This window comes from Equus caballus, chromosome 19 (assembly GCF_041296265.1).
Source record: "Equus caballus isolate H_3958 breed thoroughbred chromosome 19, TB-T2T, whole genome shotgun sequence".
NCBI lineage: Eukaryota > Metazoa > Chordata > Mammalia > Perissodactyla > Equidae > Equus > Equus caballus.
The window spans coordinates 58,523,220-58,539,587 of record NC_091702.1 but is presented as its reverse complement, the minus strand read 5'-3'; the positions used below and the strand labels follow the sequence as shown (position 1 = coordinate 58,539,587).

General features: G+C 36.4%; 1 protein-coding gene across 29 annotated transcripts in view; it reads left to right on the top strand.

Annotated features, from left to right (window-relative positions):
- DZIP3 (DAZ interacting zinc finger protein 3) overlaps window positions 1-16,368 on the top strand; it is a 104,706-nt gene that overhangs the window by 1,136 nt on the left and 87,202 nt on the right. For 24 of the 29 annotated variants that reach the window (XM_070242402.1, XM_070242391.1, XM_023623150.2 and 21 more), the window contains one exon: window positions 15,315-15,416. In XM_070242402.1, coding sequence (XP_070098503.1) covers window positions 15,385-15,416 — 32 coding nt within the window. In that variant the 5' untranslated portion in view covers window positions 15,315-15,384. Of the gene's footprint in view, window positions 1-12,743; window positions 12,898-15,314; window positions 15,417-16,368 lie in introns of those variants that run through there. The other 5 variants (XM_070242396.1, XM_070242387.1, XM_014732638.3 and 2 more) reach the window with 2 other exon arrangements.

Sequence of the window (16,368 nt, the reverse complement as noted above, 5' to 3'; positions counted from 1 at the left end):
GATCCGAGATAATATTATGCATGTGTATATAATGAAAAGAGAGTAGCTGCTTCTGGAGCTTTTTGCCTGATGTATGCTGATGTATAATAAAGCTTTAAAAACCAGTTTGCAGAAAATTTTGAGAATAGGCTACGTGTCCTCTTAAACCATTCGTCAGAAACCATGTTTTGTCGTTTCAAAGAAAGTACATTTTTAAAGGCAGGATTTATTTTTATATTAGAAGTCAATTTTAAAATTAAATCTGAAAGCTTGCAATGATCTAGCCACTTGAGACATACGTGTAAAAGTCGTCGGGTAATTAATGTATTTATGCGTTCATTCATTCTGTGAACAATTACTGAGTGTATATCATGGGCTAGATGTCGCCAGTCAGGGAGCAAAGATAATGAAGCCTCCGCTGCTGGGAAGGAGGTGTCTAATGAGGGAAGCGTGCTGACGGATGGTGTGTATGGATTCACCACGTACGTTAGAGGCACCGCGCAGTTCTGGTAGAGAGGAGCCGGGCTGTCTGCTTACACATCCTAGCTCTACTGTTTGTTGTGGGGCCACAGGCAAATTCTCACTGCTTCAGGCTCTTCCTAAGGTAAAATCTGGCTAACAGGAGCACTTATGGAATCATAAGATAAATTCCATAAAGAATTCATTCAATAAATAATTCATTGAGGGCCTGTGATGTGCAGTGCACTTGTCTAGGCACTCGCGATTCAGTGATTAAAACAAAAATCCTACTGTTGTGAAAATTACACCCTGGTAGGGGAAGAACAATAACTAATAAACACAAGTTAATAAGGAAAGTGAGATGGAGATAAAAATAGAACAGAATTGTTCCTCTAGAGTAATGGTGGTTGAAAAGGGAAGGGGGAGGTTAGGGTAGAGAAAGCAGTATTTGAGGAAATAGTTCAAGGGGTTTGAAAAGAGCCATGCTGTCTAGGGGAAAGGCCCTGAAGAGGGAACATGGCAGTGTGTGTCAGGAACAGCAAGGATGCTGCTATGGCTGGAGTAGAGAGAGCAAGGGTGAGTAGAGGAGATGAGGTCATGTCAGGTGGTGCAGACATTATAAAATAAGTTAATCCACGCAAAGAGTTTGGAACAGTTAGTGGCCTGGCATAATCATGTTCTTAGCATGTGTCAGTTACATCTTAGTTCGTTGGCAAATGCAGTGATAACACTTTGGCGGTGGTTGACTTTTCACTAATAATGACAGGTACTTCATCATCATCTCCATTCTAAGCCTAGGGAAGAGGTCAAAGCTGCTTGCTGTTAAGTGCCGTCTGTCTTTGAAATCTTGCATTTTAACTTAAGCAGTCATACAAATTTTGCATTCTCTTTCAAAAAGTGTTCATTTTAATATAAAGTAACGTATCAAAAAAAATCTTCACTCAAAATTGATGTTGTAGGTTTAATAAGATGTCCCATGATGTTAGCTGTGAGAAACCCTGACATCTTTAGTTGGAGATGCTTGCATGTCCTAATAACAGAGCCATCTTTTAAGCCCCAAGAAGGGGGAAAAGGAAGAGGAGGAGAGGAAGCTGGGTCCAGATGACTGAAGGCCTGATTAGCTTTGAGCTTGGCCTCCACCCTGAATTAAGTGGTGATCTCTGGTTTTAAACTGGGGCCTGATCTTGTTGGGTTTGTGTTTTAGGTTGATTACTCTGGCAGCTGGATGGGCTATGATTTTGAGGAGGATGAGGCTAGAAGTAGGGAGAATGTTTAATTTGCTGGAGTCTTTCCAAAGGATAACCAGGATAATTGAAGTGGAGATAGCAAAGAGGTGACAAATTTGAGAAATACATATGAGGTGAAAGAGGCAGAACTAAGTGACTGATTTCGAATAGGAAGAGTGAGGAGAGGGATGAAACTAGAAGGAATTCCAGGTTTCTAGTCTGGGTGATTGAGAAGATATAGATACTGCTGAGGTAATAAATAGGAAGTATTCAGGTTGTATTTTATGTTCAATGAAATTTTATATAGTTTGTCACACAGTCTTGTACTGTTCTCATTAAATTTATTCCTGGGTATTATATAATTTCTGTTACTGTGAGTGGTTTCTCTTTTTTTCCTAGAAATTTAAAAAAAAATTTTTATTGAGTTTATGATAGTTTACAACCTTGTGAAATTTCGGTTGTACATTATTGTTTGTCAGTCATGTTTTAGGTGCACCACTTCACCGTTTGTGCCTTCCCCCCAGCCCCCTTTTCCCCAGGTAGCCACTAATCTGTTCTCTTTGTCTACATGTTTAACTTCCACATGTGAGTGGAGTCATACAGAGATTGTCTTTCTCTCCTAGAAATTTTTAATTTGTTACTGCTACTTTAAAAAAGATACTGATTTTTGGTACAGCTTTTATCCAGCCTACTGACTAAAATCTCTTCTTAATTCTAATGGAGTTTTGCTTATTCTCTTAGACTTTCTAGCTGTGTATCATCTGCAAATAATTCCATCTGTTCCAATATTTATTGTCTTACTTTATTTCATTAGTGTAATCTCTAAAATATGGAATAATCATGGTGATATTGAACATCTTTGTCTTAATATTTAGTTGAATGGGAATGACCAGTATTTAACATTTAGTAAAATTTATGCTGTTGGCTTGTGATAAATATTCTTTAAAATGTTTAGGAGATTGTCTTTTTTATTTAAAGATTTGCCAAAATGTCTGCTAAAAAATTATAAAATGTTTACATTTATATATTTTATTTTCCCCTTTAAAATGATGATGCAATGGATTATGTTGCTTTTTGTACTTGGGATAATAATAGCTAACACTTATTGAGCATTTGCCATGTGCCAGGCACTGTCCCGAGAACTTTATACTTACTATTTAATCTTCATAACAACCCCATGCTTTAAGTGCTATTATGATCTCCATTTTACAGATGAAAAAACTAAGCAAGAGAGGAAGTAATTTGCCTAAGGTCACACAGGTAGTACTAAAAAAACCTTATATTTGCTATGCAGCAAATATTTTATTCAGGATTTCATATCTATGTTCATGAGGATTTTCAGTAATTTTTTCTTTATTCTCTTGTGGAATTTGGGTTATATGTTGCTTTTGAAAAATGAATTGGAAGTTTTCTGTCTTTTTTCTGTGCTGTAGAATAATAAGCATCACATAGAAATCATCTGACCCTTTGTAGATGTGTGCAACTGGCCTATAAAATCAAGCTTGATAGCTTATTTAATGGTAAATTTTTAGAAAATATTTGAATTTGTAATATGGTTATAGATCTGATAATTTTTTCTACCTTTTCTTGAGTTAATTTTGGAAATAGAAAATTTTTAGCATGCCATCTATTTCTCTATATTTAAAAATTTATTGACATAAAGTTGCATAGTATTCCAATGATTCTCTTAATCTCTTTGTAGTTTTAAATTTCCTTTTTCATTTTAGTGTTATCAATTTTCTTTCTTAGTTGGGCTTTCCAGGGGTTTGTCTATTTTATTCAACTTTTCAAGAACTAACTTTGGTTTTATTAATTCTTATTTTTCTTTTTTTTTCAGAATCACTAATTTTATCCTTCTCTTTATTAAGTCCATCCATATACATACATTTTTCCTTTATTCTTTTTATAGTTTTTAAAAGTTGAAGGCTTGTTATGTTTACATACTATATTTTTTTTATAAAGAACATTTATTTTATGTGAAAAAATCTAAAGACAGCAGCTGAAGTGAGCTTGCATTTCACTTTTCCTTTTAAAAAATTATGTTTATTTAAACCAGTCAGGTAAATCTATTTAAAATGCTAATATTCATTTCATTCATCAAATATTTACTGAGTGCTAGTTCTTTTTCAAAGAGCATAGATTCTGTTGGGGAAATAGACAAACCAGAATAAGTGCTGTTAAGAGAAACAGAGAATTCTATAGGAACACGTGACATTTTTAGGGCAAAATATTAAGTATCCAATTCCTTCATTTTTCAAGGATTGGCATAAAATCTCTCTTTGTAAATTTTTATTGCCGTCTGTTCTTTATATTTGGCATAGATATTTTCTCTAATTTGTAGGTGGGGAAACATTTAAGAGAGTTAGAAAAAAACTTGCTTAGGATCTTACAACTCAAGTTAGGGCTGTCTAGCTCCTTTATTTCTTCTGGAAAAACTTTAAAAGAACATATCTTCAATATTGAGCAGTAAAATGGAAATTTTTAATGTCTCATGACCAGGGTTTAAGTCATATTAGGTGAATCAGACTGAATGAAGGTATGAATTATATTTTTGACAGAAGTGCAATTTGTGGGATCTGAATTTTGTGATATGGGAATCGTATCACAGATGTGAACCCCGGGCTAATTGTTCATTCATTCATCCACTGTATATTTAATGAGTGCTTGAGTGGTAGGTACATTTCTAAGATCTGGGGAATACAGCAATGAATCAAATAGACAAAAATTTCTATCCAAGTGGAGCTTTTATTTTAATAGGGGATATAGACAATAAACAAGACATATAAGTAAAATATATGAATGTTAGTAATAAGTGCTGTGGAGGAAAAGATGGGATGGAGTATTGATCAGTATTTGCTATAAAACAAATCACCTCAAAATGCAGTGCGTTTCCTGCTCACAGGTCTGTGGGTTAACTGCACTTAGTCTGGTCTAGGCCTGTCTTGGCTGGGGAGCTCTGCTTCAGCCATGTTGTGTGGAAGGGGAGATACCTACAGCTCAGTCTCAGTTATGTTGAGATGTTTACTAGACATTTATTTGTTCTTTTATAGTTTTTAAAAGTTGTTGAGTGGGCTGTTGAATATATATTTGTAGTTAAGGGAGAGGTAAAGGCTGGAGATAATTTAAAGCCTTGAGACTTAAGTGATGTAGAGTAAGTATGGATAAAAAGCCTGAACCTTAAGAAACTTAAGTATTTAGAGGTTGGCAAGCTGTGAAGGAACCAATAAAGAACGCTGAGAAGTAGTTGCCCAGAGAACAGAGGCCCTGTCTTGACCCCATGATTGCCTGCAGGGATCGGTCTTTTTTTTTTTTTTTTTTTTTTTAACATTGGCACCTGAGCTAACAACTGTTGCCAATCTTCTTTTCTTCTTCTTCTTCTCCCCAAAGCCCCTCAGTACATAGTTGTGTATTCTAGTTGTGAGTGCCTCTGGTTGTGCTATGTGGGACCCGGCCTTAGTATGGCTTGATGAGCGGTGCCATGTCCACGCCAGGATCTGAACTGGCGAAACGCTGGGCCGCCGCAGCGGAGCATGTGAACTTAACCACTCGGCCACTGGGCCGGCCCCAGGGATCAGTCTTATTTGTAGCATACAGGCTGCTCTTGACTTCTAAAGGAGGACTCTAGGTTGGCAGAGAAGGCAGTCTGAACCAACACACGGGCTCCCTCTTCTGCATTCAGAGGCCTTGAGGGATGTAGAAGGATGGGTGGCTTCGTTCTTTAAATCAATATTGAGTGCTTAAAGTGTTCCACGTGCTGTTCTAGGCACTAGGGCTATAGCAGAGGGATAAAAAAAAAAAAAAAAGACAAAATTTCCTGACTTCTTGGAGCTTCCATTCTAGCAGGGACATGAAGCCAAATCTAAAACCAGGAGATTATTCAGTAGGCATAAACAGCAGGTAGAACAAAAGTTCCATTGGCCCAGGTTCCAAAGATTCAAGGCAGAGAAATCCAGTGGTAGAAAATTGGCAGAGGTCTGGGTATGGGGTCATTTGGATACCATGTCCTAATGATGTCTGGCTAAAACGATTTAAATACTAATATTAAATTGATTTTACCCTCATGCAGAGTCAGAAAACGAAGTCTATAGAGTCAATGTCAACTTTCATTTTCCGGAAATGTTGCCTTCATCACAAAGCCAGAAAACCTAAACCAAAATTATTCTCCCTTTACAGTTATTCTTCTTCCTGTTTCGTTTCCTAACTATCAAGTATTAAATTACAGTACTCTCTAAATGATTTCCAATCCATAAAATTAACTTTCTCACTTTCCAATTTTTTTTCCTATGCATTTCACAGAATTCAATTCTAGGTTAAGAGTACAAGGTTTGGATAATTTGGGTAAATGTTCCCTCATTTTCATATCTAATTTCATATCCCAGAATCGGAAGTTTGCATTTTCTTCAAAAAACCCATAAGTACTATGTATTGTTTCTGAATCCAATTTTATAGATAAGATAAAAGTGACAAAATTTTAAGTTAGGGTACGGTAATCATTTTTAATTGTAACTAGTATTTATTGAAGGCCTACTTTGTGCAGAGCAAGGTCCTCTGCATATCTCCCTTTTAAATATCTGGTCTTTCAGAAAATAAATATTATCCAATTCATGAAATGGGTAGATATCTGTTTCCTGAATTAAATTGTTAAGCTGTTTTCTAAGACAATGTTGTCCAAAGTGGAGTATGCACACATTGGCATATGTGAAACTGTCTACTGGGGTGTGGGAACAAATATTAGAATTTTTCTTTTTACTTATTTTACTTTATTTTTATTTTTTGGTTAGTGTAAGCATTTATTTTTATTTATTTTTTATTGAAATATGGTTGACATACAATGTCATGTTAGTTTAGGTGTTTAGGTATTAGTTTTAGGTATACAGTTAGTTTTAGGTATGCATCTATATACATTAGGAAATGATCACCGTGGTAAGTCTAATAACTATCTATCACCATACAAAGTTATTATAATATTATTGACTATATTCCCTATGCTGTATAGTACGTCACTGTGACTTATTTATTTTATAAATGGAAGTTTGTACCTCTTAATCCTCTTCACCTGTTTTGCCGAATCCCCTACCCGCCTCCCCTCTGGCAACCACTAGTTTGTTCTCTGTATCTTATGAGTCTTTTTCTGGTGTTTTTTTTGTTTGTTTTGTTTTAGAGTCCACATATAAGTGAAAACATACGGTGTTTGTCTCTCTCTGACTTATTCTGTTTAGCATAATACCCTCTAGGTCCATCTATGTTGTCACAAATGGCAAGATTTCATACTTTTGTATAGCTGAGTAATATTCCATTGTGTGTGTGTGTGTGTATATATATATATACACATCACATCTTCTTTATCCATTCATTTTCGATAGACACTTAGGTTGCTTCCATATCTTGGCTATTGTAAATAATGCTTCAGTGACCATAGAGGTGCTTATGTCTTTTCAAAGTAGTTTTTGTTTTCTTCAGGTAAATATCCAGAAGTGGAATTGCTGGATTATATGATAATTCGATTTTTAATTTTTCAAGGAATTGCCATCCTGTTTTCCATAGTGGTTGCACCAATTTGCATTCCCACCAACAGCGCATGAGCATTGCCTTTTCTCTACATCTTCTCCAACACTTGTTATTTATCTTTTGACGATAGCCATTCTGACAAGTGTGAGGTGATATCTTACTATGGTTTTGATCTGCATTTTCCAGATTAGTGATAATGAGCATCTTTTCATGTTTCTGTTAGCCATCTGTTTATCTTCTTTGGAAAAATGTCTATTCAGGTCCTCTGCCTATTTTCTAATTGGATTGTTCATTTTTTGATATTGAGTTGTGTGAGTTCTGTATATAGTTTGGAAATTAACCCCTTATTGGACGTATGATTTGCAAATATCTTCTCCCATTTAGTAGGTAGGCTTTTCGTTTTCTTGGTGGTTTCCTTTGCTGTGTGAAAGCTTTGTAGTTTGTTGTAGTCCCATTTGTTTGTTTTTGCTTTTGTTGCCCTTGCCTTAGGAGACAGATCCAAAAAAATACAGTTAAGACCCACGTCAAAGAGTTTGCTGCCTATGTTTTCTTCTAGGAGTTTTATGGTTTCAGGTCTTACATTTATTTTGTATATGTACATTTTGATTTATTTTTGTATGTGGTGTAAGAAAGTGATCCAGTTTCATCCTTTTGCATGTAGCTGTCCAATTTTATCTACACCATTTATTGAAGAGACTGTCTTTTCCCCATTGTGTATTCTTGCCTCCTTTGTCGCAGATTAATTGACCATATAAGCAGGAGTTTATTTCTAGGCTTTCTATCTTTTTCCATTGCTGTATGTGTCTTTCTATGTCAGTACCATACAGTTTTGGTTACTATAGCTTTGTAATAGTAATAGTAATCAAAAGCAGGGAGCATAATACCTCTATCTTTGTTTTTTTTTTTAAAGATTGGTACCTGAGCTAACAACTGTTGCCAATCTTTTTTTTTTTTTTTCCTGCTTTATTTCCCAACCCCCCCTGGTACATAGTTGTATATCTTAGTTACAGGTCCTTCTAGATGTGGGATGTGGGACGCCGCCTCAACGTGGCCTGACGAGCAGTGCCATGTCCGTGCCCAGGATCCGAACCCTGGGCCGCCGAAGCGGACTGCGCGAACTTAACCACTCGGCCACGGAGCTGGCCCCTCTATCTTTGTTGTTCTTTTTCAAGATTGCTTTAGCTATTTGGGGTCTTTTGTGTTTCCGTACAAATTTTATGATTATTTGTTCTAGTTCTGTAAAAAATGCCATTGGTATTTTGATAGGGATTGCATTGAATCTGTAGACTGCTTCAGATAGTATGTGCATTTTAACAATATTAATTCTTCCAATCCATGAGCATGGTATATCTCTCCATTTATTTGTGTCATCTTCAGTTTCTTTCATCAGTGTCATATAGTTTTCAGAGTACCCGTCTTTTACCTCCTTGGTTAAATTTATTTCTAGATATTTTAGTCTTTTTGATTCAATTGTAAATGGGATTGTATTCTTGATTTCCCTAACAGATCGTTATTGTACAGAAATACAACATATTTCTGTATATTAATTTTGTACCCTACAACTTTACTGAATTTATTTGTTAGTTCTAATAGTTTTTTGGTGGAGTCTTTAGGATTTTCTATATATAGTGTCACGTCATCTGCAAACAGTGACAGTTTTACTTCTTCCTTTCCAATTTGGATGTCTTTTATTTCTTTTCCTTGTCTGATTGCCACGGCTAGGACTTCCAGTACTATGTTGGATAAGTGTGGTGGGAGTGGCCATCTTTGTCTTGTTCCCTGCTCCTCCAGCACACGCCCTAAAATTAGTCAATGAATTTCCTTCATATATGATCGAGGCGCTTTTCAAGCTGCCACTTTTTCACTGGGACTGGAGCAAGTGAGTTTTTGTGCACCCTTTAAGAGAGGAGTCTTGGTTTCCTACAGCCCTCTGATTCTCCTGGATGTAATCCCTGCTGGTTTTGAAAGCCAGTCATTGTGAGAGCTTGTCTTCCCAGTGCAGGTCCCCCAAGTGGGGGAGCCCAATGTGGGATTCAGACCCCTCACTCCTCAGGGAGGACCTCTGTGGCTGTGATATCCCTTCCACCTGTGGGGTCACGCTGCTGAGGGTGTGGGTCCCCGCCAGACCACATCTCTGCCCCTCCTACCCATCTTGATGTGGCTTTTTCTTTATATCCCTATTTGTGGAAAACCTTTTCTGTTAGTGTTCAAGTCATTCTCAGAGGTAATTGCTCTATATGTAGTTTTAGTTTTGGGAGGAGGCAAGCCTGGGATTTTCCTTGTCTGCCATCTTGATCCCAAGTCTACTTATTTTAATCTCATTCTTTTAAATTTTATATTATAGTAATACCTGTACATAATTCCTAAATGAATTGCTATTCATATGTTTTCATTGTATGCTCAGATTTATTGCTTTAGGGATATATGATCAAAAAAATTTAGAGACTTCTCCAAAATCTTTAACCTTAACAGAGCATTTAGGCAGGCATTAATTATTATTTATTTCACTACCATATAAGGTATCTGGCATTGTTCTGAACTGTTTTGTTGAACAAATGAATCCTCTTAGCAAAAGTAATGTGAATAATATGCTATGAAATATTAAGATGGCATGATTAATTATCTTTACAGTATCATTTACTAACCAGTAAGATCATATAAGTAGTTTTGTTTCTGTGTGTTTGTCTTTGTGCATATTATTTAGTTTAGCTTATAATTGTACTAAGCTTGTGTAAAGTCAAATATTGCACTTAATGGGACATAGTGGAAAGAACATGGAATTTTTAGTTGGTGAAACTTGGGCATGAATTCCTGCTCTTATTGATTTATTAGCTTTCTAAGCCTCATTTTCTTAATTTTTAAAGTGGATTGCTATAATGTTTCTCTTTCAGAGTTGCATGAAGATCAGATGTGTATTTAATGTACATAAGTACATAGCCCAGAGCTTAGCATATTGGAGCTGATGAAAATTAATCTTATTTTCAATGAAACCAATTTAATACACCTAGTTAATTTTATATGAAAGGAAACTCTTCATAACCAAAAGCTTGATCTACCTTCTTACCTGAACCCTTCTTACAAATTTATGCCTTTCTGAGATAATGAGGTGTAGCCAGTTTTCTCACATGGGTGGATCTAGTTGGATTTGGGTAGGGTACGCTTTGTCTTTGGTGCGAGGGAGAGTACGTGTTGTATCCTCCATTCCCTGCTTGATTATCATCTCTACATGTGTCATGTCTCAACATTCTGTCTTGTTTCCTTTCTTTTTTCATTATAGTCTAACAACTGTAATGACAACATAATATTTTTAAATTGCTGAAAATAGTCTGTTTTTGGAGAATTTGCTAAGGGGTAACATATGCTGCTTCCATTGGTTCCTAGCTACATTTCTGAATAGCCTTGTTTTGGCAATGCTACCTGTAAACAACCTGAAATTGATGGGTAGTTTAAAACCTGGATGATTTTTTTCAGGTAAATCCTAAACTGTGCATATTTAATGTAGGTACATTCCAAATATTCAAAACAAATTCATATATATTCTTTAGGTTTGCTGTGTAAGACCAAAAGTAACTGCCTGGATAGATCTGAAGAGAATTAAAAACCTGCTTCTGACAAGATACTAATTTTGGCAAGGAAATTTCCTATTTTGGCAGATTTATAAGGAGGGGGCAGTAGGTAAACATTGCAAGGTTCTTGCTTTCTGTTATGAGATGCCAGACAGTGCTAACAATGATCTTTGCAAAATGGCAAGAGCTGAGATGGACAATGAATACCTTGATCTTTTGGGGCATAAAATATCCTCAGCTTCTGATAGCTTTTGCAGAGATTTTCCAAGCATCATCCATCAGTCCTGGAGTTTGCCTAAGCAAACTATATATTTTTACTTTGGGGGAAAATAATGTTTTTGCCACCCATGTCTAGGTATGTTCATTTTGTGGTCCAAGAAATTAAACAAATACAAAAATGGAAGAAACTAATGAAGAGTTAGAAAGCCAAATAATCAGTATATTTTGTTGATTTTTAACATGGCTAATAACAAAATAATGGTACAATCTATTATTCTTTGAGTCTAACCGCATGGCCCTAGCTGTTCTTGTCTACCTGGAGCTTTCTAACGTATGAGAAATAAAGACTTTGAGAGTGCTAGAGCTACAGAACTCCTGCTTTACTACTTTAAAAGCTACCAAGAATGGCTGTTGATGCTTGTCTAGCAGACATAATCAGATCAATAATAGTTAAAATTTTGCTTCTAAGTAACTCCCATCATAAATGTCTTGATTTATTCCTAGGAAGTGTCCTTTTCATATTTTTTTGTCTTGAAGTGGTTACTGTACTTCTCATCTGTGGCCCAAACATCTCACATCTCAGCCTCTTTAGAAGTTTTCTGGAATTCTTTTGGCAAAATCTAACAGAAGTGATAAATAGCAGTGTCAGAGTTTGCTTTGCTAACAGACCCATAAACTTCTGGAGTTTTTAATTTATTACATTTTTAATTTAATGCTGAAGTAGTAAATCCAGTTTTTTAAAATACCTATCAAAATTTTTACCAAGTTGCATGTTCAAGGTTGTTTATTGCAACATTGTTAGTTGCAATGCATAGACAACTTCCCATAACAAAGATTTATCCAGCCCCAAATGTCAATAGTGCCAAGACCAAGAAACACTGATTTAGTGGGCATAATAAAAGTTCTCAATAACTGAACTCCTCTCCTGAAAAATACTAAGTACATTATTTTCTTTTCATGCTAACAGCATTGAGAAAAGCAAGCTTTAATTTTATTGTTTTTGTACTGACATTCATTTTCCCCCCTGGCATCTTCTGACCTCTAAGTGCCAGAGCTGACAAGGGTACAAATTCATGGGATATCTGCCCGACACATTGAAATATAAACTTGGTGGCCAATTAGAGCCTCTGACTTGGTCAGGTGACTTAATTAAGATGAGCATTTGAGTAGATTTAAAAAATCATGTGCCTGTGTACAGTTTAGGGAGGTGACAAGAGTGCTACAGGTAGATGTTTAAATGAATGATTAACAGCTTATAAACAAGAGTGCTTTGATGTGAATAAGCACAGCTTAAAAAATGGGGAAATGAAACCTTTTAGTATTTAAAAAAAAGGTTGTCATAATTTCAGTAGGTAAGAGGGAAAGTGGGAGCTGGGAGCTCAGAGGGAGCAGTAAGAAAGGCATTTACTGTTGTCAAGATATGGAAGGCGGTACCTTATTTTTCAACCAGTAAAACAGCCTGCAGATAAAATCATCTTGGTTGGTGGATAAAGCTGTGCTGTAAATTTACACTGAACTTTAGCTTGTCCTCTGATCAATCAGCCAGAACCTGAATAGGTCCTGCCAAAGAGCAGTCCCTCATTTCCAGGAAGGCAGAGTTAATTTTTCGTTTCCTGTTCACAGAAAAAGTCTATTGAAATGAATACACCGGGGGAAACCAGATTCACCCCTTCTCCCATGTTAACCCTGATTTTAAAGGTTTCCTTCAGCCTTTTCTAGAACAATGAGAACCTTGGGTTATCTTGGAAGCACAGTGATAACGTTTCAGGCTGGCTACTTCCTCTCTGTTTCTAGTTGCTTATGCCCTCCTTCCCAGTGGAGGCTGTAAAGTGCTCCTGCTGCCGCTATTGCTGGTGTCTTTGCCTCTGCTCAGCTCCTGAGGAATGATGGGATTGATGGTCCTCTCCTGGAAAACCGTTCAGCACAGAGATTCAGCCCAGGTTGTATTTTTAAGCAGGCTGAAATAGAAAGCCAGTAGCCTTTCTTAACTCTTAATTCAGGATCCATGTCTTCAGATTTGTTGATTAATTTTACGCCCTTTTCTTTTTCAAGCTGAACACTGAATAGCTGAGCAGAGACCTTCCGTCCTCTCTACCTTGTTGCCAGAGGATTTTCCTCCCTTTGTCTCAGCCTTGTAGTTAGTGCAAACAGCTACTGACTGAAGGAGAGCTTATCAGAGGGAGAATTATCCGTGTCTGAGCTTTTAAATTCTGGAAATGAGGGGATTGTTTTCTCTGGAAGAGGCATATGTTTGTGTGCTCTGGATATGAAATAATGCCTAACTGTTGCTTTTTATTAAATTAACCAGTGAGGTTATAGAAACCATAAAAAAAGAACAGTTTGATCACAATGCTAGTTTTGTTAGGGATGGACAAAAAACTAAGAGGTGTTAGAAAGCTGTCTGTTTTAAGGAAATTTGTTTTGAGGAAATTTGGATGGTCTGTGTGTATTTGAATCTTCACATTTGTGTTTTGATTAAGAAGTATTAGTTAGCCTTGAATTGTTGGGGAACTACCCTTGTCTCTCGAGACTCTGTAACTTAGAGCTGGTGTGAGTCAAATATAGAATATAGATAGTCTCATAAGTAGGAATACTTGTTTTGCAGATGATCCCATGGGACTTCTTTTGGCCTTTATACCAGGAACTGAGTTACCCCTTCCCCGTTTAAGCTCATTAATGACAGGATACTCAGACCTCAAAGCTTAGGAGGGTTCAGGTCCTGCAGTGTTTTCTTCCTCTCTTTGTGTTAAGTAGGTTTTTCTGGCTTTTTGCGAGACTCAGCATCATGTAAAACAATGTTCTTTTGAGTAAACACAATCTGAATTCTTAATAGATGACTTACAAATTATCTTGTGGAACACGTTTTCTTGATTTGGGAATCACCTATGCTGAATTGCCTTTTAGTAATGGGCTTCCAAAAGTCTACTAATCTAGTTTATTGGGGATATATTAAATATTCTATTAGAGAAACTGGCTACTCAGTTACTGAGATAAATATGTGGTCCAGAGGCAGCAAGTGAGAAACTTTGTCCAGTCTTGTGCTTGGCAGCAAGACTCTCTAGTTCTATTTATGCTATTGCTGCCACTTTCTTTTGTTTCTCCTCATCATTTCTTTCTTTGCCCCAAAGCACCAAGCAATAGTGTTACTTATGTTTGCTTTAATACTTCCTGGGCTTCTGTACAGTGGGATCAGAAAGGGAAGTCAGCCTAGCAGAGGGGAATGGAGTCTAGAGGCTTGAACTCTTAGTAAAAGGGATCAAATAGAACTAATTTTAGAAGAGTTGGTCTTGGGATGGTTAAATTGAGAGCTGTATAAATAAACATATACTGAGACTCTATTACCCTTTTTGTTTTCATTTGTGTTGCCTCAGTATTATTTTTCTTTCAGAAAACATCCACAACATCCATTGATTTTTGAAGCAAAGAGTATGCAAGAGTTTTTTGCATCCCACCTCTACTATTTTATGGAGATACAGAATCATACAATTTTGGGAAAAAGTAGCTAAATGTTACTTTTAGACTAAAAGAAAACAAAACAATTAGTGCTATCAAGATTGTGTTAAACAGGAATGCATATACCTCTGTGGGAAATAAATTAGTACAAACCTTTTGGGAAGCCATTTAGCAGTATGCACCAGGAGGCTTAAAATAGTTGTTTTTGTTGTTGTTGTTTTTGCTGAGGAAGATTGGCCCTGAGCTAACATCTGTGCCAGTCTTCCTCTGTTTTGTATGTGGGTCGCTGCCACAGCATGGACGCCAACTAGTGGTGTAGGTCTGTGCCCAGGAACTGAACCTGGGCTGCCAAAGGAGAGCTCACCAAACTTAACCACTAGGCTACAGGTCCCCACTAAGCCCCAAAATCTTTGTTTTTTGACCTGGGAATTCTACTTCTGAGAATTTATTGTAAGAAAATAATAATGAATAGTAGAAAAGACTTTATGGACAATGGAATTTAATACAAAACTAATTATTTATAATGAAAAAAATGCAAACAATCTAAATGTCCGTCTGTAGGGAAATGGTCAAGGAAACCCCAGTCAACCAACTATTGTGTAGCCATTTAAGATGTTTACTAGGAGCATAAAATCATATGAGAGATGCTTTTGATATAGTGTTCAGTGGTGAAAAAGATAGTGTAGCATTGTCTATTTAATATGATTACAAATTGGTAAAATATACCTGTGCTTGGGAAAAAGTAAGTATATTAAAATGTAGGCAGTGATTTATGTTTGGTTGCTGAAACTATGTGATTTTCATTTTCTTTTATAGCAGTTTCAAAATTTTCTTCACTGATACATGTGGGGAGGAAGAATGTAATGCTCCTATCTTCCCACTAAAAATATTACTTTCTTTTCAGCTTTAAACAACAGTGGTAAAAGTAAGTCTACAAGCATTGGAATAAGACTTGCAAAAGAACGTTGTGCAGCATGGATTCTCTACCAGAAGAATTTTTTGTAAGGTAAGGGATAGGTTGATAAAAACCAACTGCATTTGTTGCTTTCCGAAAATATGACATTTGTCTTTTCCGTATAACCTTGGGAAGCTAGTGCGAATGAGATGTCCTTATGTTACAAGACAATTTAGCAACTTTGATTAGTGGGGAATATAGACTGAGTGAAATCTAATTTTAGCAAATTTCTCTAAGGACCACCCCTGGCTAAAGAGCTAAGAATTAAAAAATGTACCACAGCTTGCTACACTTGGGGCATTCTCACCAAAATAATGTTTTATTTATCATTTAACAAGCACGTACATAGACTTACTCTTTGCCAGGTATTGTTTTAAAAGCTTTTACAAATGTTAACTTACATAAACATCATAACAACTCTATGAGGTGGATGCTATTATTATTCCCATTGTATAGAAGGTAACCTAACCATAACAGAAGACTCTACGGAGTGGTTCAGCTGGGCCCAGGCCTAATGACAATCTGTGCCCTCCAACCAGGGCAAGTTCAGCCTGCGGATACCTCTCCCATATAATACTAAACAGCACGTTACTACTGGAGATCTCTCTCCCACCTTGAGCTGTCTCATATAATAAGCAATGTGATCTGTTGATTTATTTTACAAGCATTTACCGACCTCCTTGGTGCTTAGGGAATAAAGACTGAGACAAAATTTGTGTACTTAGAATTATGATGTAGTAGGAAGACATGTAAAAAGCTATTATATCTTTAGACAAAATAGATGCATAAGTGTTATATTAGAGTTGCTGTGTGTATATAGAAAGGAAAACTAATTATTGACTGAAGGTTGAGTAGGTTTCCACAAAGTGACATTAGAACTGAACTTTAAAGGATAAGAAGCATTTTGATAGGTGTAGAAGCTGAGAGGATGGGAGGTCATTTGCATGAGGAAACAGCAAGAAAAAGGCTTAAGATAAATTCTTGGGGAGGATTTCGAGTGTCC